This window comes from Hyperoodon ampullatus, assembly GCF_949752795.1.
Source record: "Hyperoodon ampullatus genome assembly, chromosome: 5".
NCBI classification, from domain to species: domain Eukaryota; kingdom Metazoa; phylum Chordata; class Mammalia; order Artiodactyla; family Ziphiidae; genus Hyperoodon; species Hyperoodon ampullatus.
In genome coordinates this window covers 132,128,645-132,140,074 of record NC_136918.1, presented here as the reverse complement: position 1 = coordinate 132,140,074, position 11,430 = coordinate 132,128,645, and the positions used below count along the sequence as shown (strand labels likewise).

The 11,430-nt window shown below is 32.5% G+C and overlaps 1 protein-coding gene across 1 annotated transcript; it reads left to right on the top strand.

Moving 5' to 3' along the window:
* Positions 1–22: 22 nt before the first annotated feature.
* Positions 23–10,970, top strand: LOC307053825 (keratin-associated protein 19-3-like; the record flags this gene model as incomplete). The annotated part of the gene is given in 4 exon segments (XM_079705286.1): positions 23–49; positions 2,555–2,653; positions 2,657–2,733; positions 10,874–10,970. Coding segments are annotated over 4 exon segments (300 nt in total).
* Between the last annotated feature and the right edge of the window lie 460 nt (positions 10,971–11,430).

Below are 11,430 nucleotides of genomic sequence, written 5' to 3'. Positions count from 1 at the left end.
AGCTGATCAATAAATGTATATAATGGTCCCTAGTATTATTACTCATCAGGTAAAAGCCAAATTAAAACAATACTCTGCTACTACTATTTTCTCACAGAATGATCAAAATTAAATAGTCTGAAAATAGAAAGTGTTGTCAAAGATTTAGAGCAAGTGGAACTCTCTTACATTGCTGGTGGGACTGTAAACCTGAAAATCATTATGGAAAACTATTGACAAGGTCTACAAAAACTGCTGTCAAAATCTAGAAGGATGGTTATCTCTAGAGAGTGAGGACAAAAAAATAAAATAAAAAAGGAGCAGTAGAGACACTTTAGGCGTTAGGACATGCTTAGTATGGGTAGTGTATGCCTATTTATATGAATTCAGCAAATTTTACACTGAAATTTATATATAATATATAATTCATATTATGCTTAAAATAAAACAGTGCAAATGAAATGATGGTTATATGTTCCTCTAAATTCAGAAAGCCATTTGAGCTTATTCCTCCTTTAAATCTTTATTGTTTAGATGCCGTCACAGAGTTACCCATGCCTGTCAGAAGCGTGATGTTTAATTTTAAAGACCTTAGAATTCATTCATCCTTTCAACACATATTTGTTTTGTTCTTATTACATGGTAGCTAATAAGAGAGGTAAATAAATCCAGTTGGGAGAATGTATTATTTGAAAATTACTTAAAAGACTAAAAGAACCTGAACAATACATTTGAGGTTATATAAAGTTCACACGAACTTAAGGACTAGAGCCGAATGTTGAACGCAAAACTAGATAAATTTAACCAAGTTTGGGATCAGCTTCGGCTATAAGTGACTAACTTAGAGTCAGCTGAGGGACTTTTGCTCTCAATTTCTTTTTCCACCCCTTATCTTTTAACGTAACATCTACAATGTGGAGATACTGAAGACATTTCCAATATTAATGGTATCTTATTGAATTTGATAGAGCCCTTGGATTTGTATTATTATTTTTTAAATCAGAAACCTTAACAAACATTTAATATCTTAGTGAGACTAGTATGGTATTTCCTGAGAATAAGGAAACCAAAATAAATAAATAAAGCACAGAAAAAGCAAAGGGAATAAATGGAAAACTGTTTTCTTAAAAGTAAAGGTACAAGAAGAAGGAAAAAGAAGAGATTAATTAGCTATAGACTGAGTGAAAAGTGATGGGTGTCAAGAGAAATTTTATGTACCTCACAATTTTACCTAACCACCATAGCCTAATGTCTAATTGGAGGACAGAGGCTAGATGATATGTAAAAAGAGATTGTAACATATATGTTAGAATGGCTAAAATTTAAAGCACTAAAAAAAAGTTAATGCTGGCTTGATTGTGGAGCAACAGAAACTATCATTCATTGCTGATGGGAATGAAAAATGATACAGCAACTTTGTAAGAGAGTCTGGCAGTTTTTCTTAAAGCTAAAAACGGTCTTATGGAAAAGATTCAGTAATCATTTTCCCTGGTATTTACCCAAATGTCTTGCAAATTTATGTCCACACAAAAACCTGAACAGAGATGTTTATAGAAGTTTTATTCCTATTTGCCAAAACGTGAAAGCAATCAAGATGTCCTTCAAAAGGTGAATGGATAAATAAACTGTGGTACATCCAGACAATGGAATATTATTCAGGGATAAGAAGAAATGAGCTATCAAGCCACAGAAGGATAAGGAGGAATCATAAAGGCTTATTGCTAAGTGAAAGAAGTCAATGTGAAAAGGAAAATACTGTATGATTCCACTATGACATTCTGGAAAATAAAAAAAAAAACTATGGAGACAGTCAGAAGATTAGTATTTGCAGGAGTTTGGAAGGATGGAGGGAAGAATAGAGGGGGAAAAGGGGATTTTTAGGGCAGTGAAACTATTCTGTATGGTTCTGTAATGTTCCTTGCTAGTGTTCACAACAGTCAAGCTGGTTCTTTCCAGCTCTCAAATGTTTCTGTTTTCTTATTTCTGAAAGAAATAAATCATTCAGTTTTGAGACAGAGGAAAATATGCTTTAAAATGATATTATCGATTACAGAACTTTGACCAATTTCTTTGGTTTAATTTTCTTAAGTGAAGTATCTAAAGAAAACCAGAGATGATCAAATATTTAATTGAAAATCACAACACGATCAAACCTGATTGGTATGCCTGGCTATGAAGAATAGCATTTGGGGTCTGACATGTCTAGACTTTGAAGATACAGCATTCCTTCTTATAAAGTGGTGCAATAACTTTTTTCACCTACTTTCCTTAGGTATAATTGACAAATATAATTGTGTATGTTTAAAGTGTGCCAAGTGATGATGTAATAAAGTGATGCAATAACTTTTAAGAGACACCCTAACTAGGTAACAAAGTGATCTCAAATATTTTAATGAGTGTGAGACCTTCTCCCTGTGTCAGGGGACAAAGAATTAATGAGTTGTTCCAAGTATATATAATGTAAACATGACATAAAAAGAGGGTATACACATGATTTATCACATGCTCTGACCAGGGTATATAAGCATCCTTCTACACATGCTGACATCCATACTTAGGTTCTTGCTTTGAATAGAAAACCAAACTCACCACCCCTGACACCAAGAGCCATTACAGCAACTATTATGGAGGCCTGGGCTATGGCTATGGAGGCTTTGGTGGCCTGAGATATGGCTAAGGTTGTGGATGTGACAGTTTCCACAGACTGGGCTATGGCTGTGGCTTCAGAGGCTATGGATATGGCTCTGGTTATGGAAGCTTTGGATATGGCTGCCATCACTACCTATCATTCTGTGGATGATAGACATGGATTTTCTAGCTTCCACTGAAATCTTACCCTAGGAGCCCTATATCTGAAATTACAGGGGACTTTCCAAATCTGATCTCAAAAATTGGACCACAAAGATCATACTGGAGTTATCTGCACAGAAGTATCTAGCTTCTCAGAATTTTGGACAATTTTTCAATACACTCCTATACCTCCATCATAATCCTAAAATCATCTAATTTTTCTTTGAAAACTAACTGGATTATCTGTTTACCTTTCAGTAAAACATTAAATTTGAAAACAAAATATGTTTTTTGTCTTGTTCATGAAACTCAATTATATGGAAGTGATGATAGTTCCATTCTCCTCAATTGTCAGTAAGGGATGGTATCTCCTTGGCTTAGAATCATTTTCTTTCCATATACCTCACAAATATCCATACAGATAGAAAGACTGATATAAAGACTAATTCTAGACTAATATGAAAAGATGTTTTCAAAACTGTTAGTGATTTAATATTTTTACATCTCTTGCTTTGTTTAGATAATATTCAGATTTAAGTCAACAACAAAAAGCAATGCCGATTTAACATATCTATATATTTATTTATCAAATAAATGTGTTTTATTTAAGTTAACTCACATTTCTCAATTCAGTCCAAATGCATAATGAATCCTTCCATTTATTCAAAATCTATTTGGCTTTTTATTGTAAATGCAAATACATGGTAATAGATCAAACCATCACTAGGCTAATTATGAAAGTAAACTACCTTTCCAAATTTTTTATATTTAGTATAATCCACCCTGTGTATCATAGTCTTCTACACATTATTTTCTTTGATATTTTCATCAAGCAGCTGATCTATAAGTAAATAATGAATTAGGGTAACGTTTTTCATATGAGGTCATTTAACTCAAAACGTTTTAACTAAGACTTTTGTGTTAGCTTTCCTATATTCTTACTGAATCTTCATGACTTGACATGGTATTCTTCTTTACTACCATCATTATATTGGCCATTTTTTACAACCTAAGAAGGGAAACAACAAGATATAATCGTGAACTAATTTATTTTTTAGCTTAAGCTGATAGCAAGCACAGTTATACCCAAAGAGCTTTCCTATAAATCTGAATTTCAGTTAAATCTGAATTTCCCCTTATAAAAATGGACAGGAGGGGACATTTCATTGGTGAAATGAGAAAAATATGTAAGCAAATACCAATTTTTTCCTAAAATCAAATGATATACTCAGGTAATAATATAAAATTAAGATATTTTTATTGAGGTATACTTGACATATAACATTCTATCGGTTTCAGGTATAAAACATAATGATTCAATATTTGTATAGAATATTTGTATACACCACAATAAGTCTAGTTAGAATCCATCACTATACACAGTTTCATTTTTTTCCTGTGATAAGAACTTTTAACATTACTCTCTTAGCAACTTTCAAATATGTGATATAGTATTATTAACTGTAGTGACTATGCTGTACATTACATCACCATGATTTACTTAGTTTGTAACTAAAAGTTTGCAGCTTTTGACCTCCTTCACTCATTTTGTCCACTCCCGACCCCCTCACTTCTGGCAGCCACCAATCTCTTCTCTGTATCTATGAGGGGATATTTTGTTTAAACTGGTCAAAATTGGTCAAATATATTTGATTCAGTCAGATAGCAGTATCATAAACAAACATTAAATATCTGCAGTGCTTTGTACCTCATTTCTCAGCTTAAAAAATTCTCTGAAAAGTAATTGGCTTCTATAGAATTATATATTATCTCTAGTGATAGCATCAGGAAGAAGGCCAAGATCTGACGCCAGAAGATTCTAGGTGCCAGAATGCAGCCGCCTTCTTCAGTGTATTTTCCCCATTCATGCAAGCAAACGGAGTATCTTGAAAGCTTTGCTCAGCTTCCATGAACTTAGCTGAATTTATGGGGAATGTGAAAGAGGACTCACCTTCTTGGATAGAATTACCATTTTTATAACATTTTATTCTTATAGAACATATAAAAAATAAAACTCAATTTCAATGTTAGCTTTATCTAGATTTCACCTATACCTATATGTATATCTATTATATTTATACATGTATACCTATATTTATACAAGATCAAAGTCTTCCTTTGAAAGTTACATACTTAATCTACTTAAAGAGAAATTTGCTCAGGCATCAGTTATCACCTATCCTTTCAGTCAATTCAGTCTGGGTGTTGTAGAGTCTCAGTGTACAGAGCAGGTGAGATAGAGTTATGTGGCTCCATTTTGCACACTTAATGAGGTAATAGTTCCACAGTCTATGGACATGCCCTATAGGTCTAAAAATAAAAATAGCCATAAATGTCATTAGACTGAGAAACAATCTAGTGTGCATGATACTCCTAGTGAAATACATTATCATATTTTATTACATCCTATTTTATGATTTAATTAATTATGTCTAAGAAACACATTTTGAATTCATGGTAGAATTGCCATTAGCTTCCTAATAAAAGCTACAACTTGGCCAGTGGAAGAATATATTTTCATCATTTAGCACATCAACACAGGATCTGAGCTTCACAATCAACTGATTGTCTTCTTGTAGAAAGCTCCCCAAAGATTAACAAAGAATTGTGCAAGTCTTTGAGTCCACTGAATTAACAACAACAACAATAAAAAACACAAAAAAACTCAAAAGAAATAAACATTTTTTCAGTTTTCAAAGATAATTAATATCCAAAGGATATTACAATTGTTTTATGTTTTAACCCAGAAAAAAATCAATAAAAAAATATTTGGTTCATATATTTCACAACATAGTTTCACAATTTTTTGTTCTTAATTATATATTTACATAATATTTTCTTTGAAAATACACAAATAAGTCATGGTATATTTCATTATTGAGTTTTTAAAAAATTGTAAAATCTATTGGATTTTATCTCATGTGAGCATAGCTATTTTCATTGGAAATAAGAACATAAATTAGCCCTCAGCACAGACAATCTAGCAAATTTACTTAATCATTCATGGGATTCTTAAACTTGGTATATTTATTTGTGATCATTTGACTTCAAAATGACTCACTGAGGAGAAAAGATAGTTTTTGCCGACTATTTTCTTTTTCAGAATAAAAAATAACGATGGAATATCGTTCCCTAAAGGAAAAAACAGGATTTAACAGTAGGATTAATTATTCCTTTGAGTTAAATATTCCTTTAAGACCTGAAAGCCATTTGAGTCCATAATTCAACTTAGAGAATTATTACAAGTTGTGTGTCATGCAGAATTTATTTTTTTATTAATTCAACAAATATTTTTTGTTTGGAAAAACAGTAAACAAATCCAGTTAGGGAAATGTATTATCAAAAATGTTATAAAAACACTAACTCTAAAAGATATTTGCGGGGAATTCCCTGGTGGACTAGTGGTTAGGATTCTGGGCTTTCACTGCTGGGGCCCGGGTTCAACCTTTAGTCGGGGAACTGAGATCCCGCAAGTTGTGCAGCAGGACAAAAAAAAAAAAAAAAAAAGCATTTGCACTCCCATGTTCACTGCAGCATTTTTAACAATAGCCCAGGTATGGAATCAACCTAAGAGAAAAGTGATGGATAAATGGATAAAGAAAATGTGTTACATATATATGTGTGTCCAAGATATGGTCACATCCAGTGGGGCTTAAACTTGGAATGGGTTTACTATCTTCACAGAGTGAACTGAGAAACGGCAGAAGACTGGCCCACTACTTCATATACCTGATTCCTCTCTCAGACTTTTCATCACTGTACATTCATTTTTGGAGATTTCAAGGCAACAGGATTTTAAGAAGCCCTGTTAAAAAATATTGTATGATTTTAAGAGCATACAAATATATATATATATATATATATATATATATATATATATATATCTTAAATATAAAACCTTAATGAATAAGTAATTATTAAAAAAATTGCTGATTACCTGAGAAAAAGTAAGGGTCTGGTACACACAGAATAGGAAAATAAAAATTTGAGAGCAAAAATATTATGATAGAATTAGAGACGTGAGTAGAGGGATAAAATATTGATTGGAAAAAGTGGATAAGAACAAAAGACCTAGCTGGTGCAAGCATGTATTGAGAATGAACGTAGAATGAGATTTAAAGAGATGTTTAATAAGAGAATGATATATAGATTATGAAGAAGTGTAGAGAAGAGAAGAAAAATGGTAACTGTGTAGCACAGAGCCAAGATCATCTGCATTTTTAGATCATATTTTGGATATTGTCCATTCTGGAAAAGTGGGTAATTGTGTAAAGGGAATACGTTTAATGGTTTTCAGACTGGTTTTGAAAGTGAGTTTGTCTTGTGTGCGTATATATATATATATATTATATATATATATGTATATGTATATATATTTTATATGTATATACAAATGAGATATAAATTTGATATTTATTTGGAGACTTTTATAGATTTAAAAACTTGAATCTTGATCAGCTTATTTAAATCTAGGTGAAATTAATACACAACAATCCAAAGAATGCCATGAAAATGAGAAAATATTTAATGAGAAAACTCCATGAAATATGAAGATGTAATATGCTTAGTAATGAAGAATTCTATCCAGGGAATTTTTATTTTGTGACTTTGAAGACAGATTTTTTTTTTCTCATTAAAAAAGACTGTAATGAGTTCAAGGGCCTTTTGACCAGGCAGGTAAGCAAGCTCAAAAATTTTAATGAGTGTGTTCCTCTCCTTGTGTCAGCAAACAGATTAACAATTTGCCTCAAGTAAATGAATAATCTGGAATGATATAAAAGAATGGCCACATGTTTCAGGAATAGAATAGGTAAAATACAAAATTTCCTAACTTGTTTTCCTAAAACTGAATAATATCTTCAGGTAATGATATAAACCAAATAATATTTGGTATAAACTGGGCAAATATAATTTTAAAAAAAGACTAAAATTAAATCATAAAGTTAAAAAACTGAAAGGGATGTTAGAACTCTATAATGCTGCCTCATAATCTTGCAGGCAGGGTATCTCAGAATAAATGATTTTCCCTTGAAAATTAGTGGTAAGACTAGGGTCTGAACCCTGTTGTCCTGAGTCCCAGGACAACTATACTATGTTGACTCTCTCTTTATGTATTCTCTCTTTGAAGGTTATCAAATAGACCATTTAAAATGTTCTGTTCATGGTTACAAGAAGAGCTAAATTATGACAACTGATTTTTGAAGAGTGGTCCCTTTACCTTGATTAACACCTGTGCTTCTTTAACATTTTTATTGTTCTGAGATAGAGATTGTACTTATAATTTTCTAGTCTATCTGCTGTTGAATGTAACTAAACAATGAGCAATGTTAAAACTCGTCTAAGTAAAAGCAAGACACAAAAAAACAAAAAAAGCCATGACTTCTTCTTTTAGTCATTGCTACCTAAGAGTTGTATGTAGCTTCACAGTGGGCTGAGCAGGAGAAATAAAGGCAAGTTACTCTACTGAAGGATCAGACTATGTACTTTGACCCAGGAGGACAAAATTTCTATTTTACTTTCATTTGGTTAATAACTCTAGGGACAGTATCCATGGGGCTTACAAGGAGTAAGTAATCAATACAATCAAACAATATTATTATTGTTGTTAACATTCTTAGTATAATCAATATTATCATAATTCTGTGCTAAGATTGCATTGATCTATGTCTTAGGTGAGAGAAAATGTTTTGAATTTATAACAAAATGCTTCTTTACTTCCAGGGAAAATGTGAGAACATTTTTCACTCCATGAACAGAAACTTAGGTCATGAGTTAAAACTTTAAAAAATATAATGACAATCCAAATCTGCTTTTGATCCACTGATTGGACAGAAAAATAATAACTCCCCAAAGAAATTTCCAACATGACTTTTTCTCTTGTGCATGTGGAGGAAAAAAAACAAACTTGTTCCATATTTTTCAAACTGTTTTTTCTTGCTTTTGTAACTAATGGACATTTATGAAATATGCATACATTTGTCACATGTTTTCTTTATTGAAAACACATTTAGCATTATTGTTATTGAAGATTTTCATTGTATCCCATATTCTTTCCATATATAAAGTAGAGAGAGTCATACATTAAAAAAAATAGCTCTTAATCATGGTCGCATGCTCTGACAGAGTTACTCAAGAAGAATGTGAAATCCTTAAAGTTATGTAATTTATTCATATTTCTAAATTATTCATTAAAAATAAAAATATTCTTATTTTCAATTGGCTGATTTTCTGAAATGAGGAATAAAAATGGAATAACGTAGGATTAGAGTAGTATGGAGTTTAAAGCCTTATACTGGGTTAAATGCTAGCCTGTAACCAGAAAGCCTGTTGGAACTCATGTCAACCTTAAAATATTTCTAGAATAGCCAGTGAATTGCTCAGGTTATGATACGCATGTTCCTTGTTTTAATGTTAGTTAAAGTCTTATAATTCTTTAAAAAATAACTGTTGCTATGCTTTATTTAGATACTAGGGTCAGCTTAGTGAACAAACCTGTCAAAAAATGTCATCCAAATATTACTTATAAATCTCAGCAAAAGCTTAGCAATATGGTTATAGTCATATAAGACATGTTTTGTGAGTCTCAAGTTTCAAGATATGGGCACATTTACCTAGGGCTTATTCAGGTATGGGATCAACTTTGGGTGTTAGTAGCTACCTCTCTGGGCTGAGGTGAGGAACTTTGTGAATATCAGGCCAAATGATTCCAAAGAGTGTCTCCTTATTCTCTGTCCATTTTTACAATTATGCTGCATATTTAGATAATTTAAGTATTCCAGATTGTACAAGTCCTTTTAAAATTCAGATGATTTTAGGAGTTGAAATATGTTTTGAACAAGTATCAATATCTTGTAGAAAGGTCTAGTTGATATCTTAGGAAAGGCTAGTAACAAAAAATTGGCACAGACTAGGTAAAGAGAAGACAAAGGCAAATGTAATATATTGCTTATGAGATCTAGATGGAAGGAATGCAGTGTTGATTTGAGTATGTAGGTTGGAGCCCAAACCATTTTTCTCTATTCACACTTTTACCTGGATGAAAAATGAATCATGGAGGGAGGAACTTGGATGATGTTCAAAGTGGAATTCCAAAAAGATGTAAAGTACATGGATAAATGATGAAGAGTAGAGAAAGAGAGAAAATGATGTGTGGAGGTTAGTATAATCTGCATTTGGAGCAGCAGTGAGACTAGAACTTATTCTGGAGAAACGGTTCAGGATATTAAAAAAAATAACTGTGCGTGAAGGTTTTTCACAAGATGGATTTTTGATCACTGTGATAGTCTCTCCATTTCTGAGTCCAATTCTGCTATGTTTTTAAACCAAAACAAATATGCTGGTGTGTAAAAACAAAATAAATCTATCATAGTACATGGTCAAAGTTCTAAAACTCTAGAAATCAAGTGAGCTTTTGTTGTCATTTTCTGGTATACACAGCAAGCGAACCAAATCTTTCTGGACTTAGAATGTTCTTTTATCTTCTGAAGAGAGGTGCATCCTTTGTGTGTCATGCTGCAAAATATGTGTGCCTTTGACAAAATTGATCAATTTAAGAGTCTTGATATTTCTTAGAATCAGTTATGACAACCTTCAAATGCCCATGAGGAGAAGATAATTAGAAATTCAACAACATTTAATATAACTGATGTTAAGTGACTGGTGATAAAGAATTCAATTTAAGTTTTGGTATGCCTATGCTTTAAAGAAAAAACAATTCATTTTAAGAAAATTAATGCACCTATCTCAGGAACAACCTAACTAGGGAGCCAAGCTGGTTAACACATTCTTAATGAGTATGGTCAGGGCATCATAGATTAAGGAGTTGTCTTAGGCAAGTATAATTCATGAATGAAACCAAAGGATTGGCGCCTGTTTTATCACATTCTCTGACCAGGGTATATAAGCCTCCCTGTAAAGATGCTGACATTCACACTCTGTGTCTTGCATGGAACAGCAAACTAACTCACCACCTTTGATACCATGAGTCATTACAGCAACTATACGGAGGCTTGGGTTTCAGCTATGTAGGCTTTGTTGGCCTGGGCTATGGCCATGACTGTGGGCATGGCAGCTTCCAAAGACTGGGCCATGGCTGTGGTTTCAGAGGCTATGGATATGGCTCTGGTTATGGAAGCTACAGTTACAGCTGCTGTCACCATCCATCGTGCTATGGAGGATATGGATTCCTTAGTTTTTACTAAAGAAAATGGAAATTCGATGCAGAGGGAAAACCTCCAAATTTGTTTGGTCTTATTTTGTGCTTTCATCCCCAACACCCCCCCCCCCCCCATTTTATCCAGGATCAATTAATAGTATTTATCAATGGTTACACTGCCCCTAGGAATATTTGGTGAATTTTTACCTCTAAAGTTGCCATCTAAATGTATAGTCAATATGTACCACCATTTTAATTTGATATCCTCATTTTGGTTTACTCTTCTTGCCACCATTACCATGATGTTCTCTTTCCAGCAAGACCACAGAGAAAACTTGTATTTTGCTTTTGTCTAATAAACTGATACTTTAATAAAATATAAATGTTTCTTTCTGATGCCTTTATTTTTATTATTTTAACTCCTTCTTTTGCAACTAATCTAAAAAATTTACTTATGAAGCAGTGAGAGCTGTGGTTACATGTTATAGTATGATGCAAATGTTTCT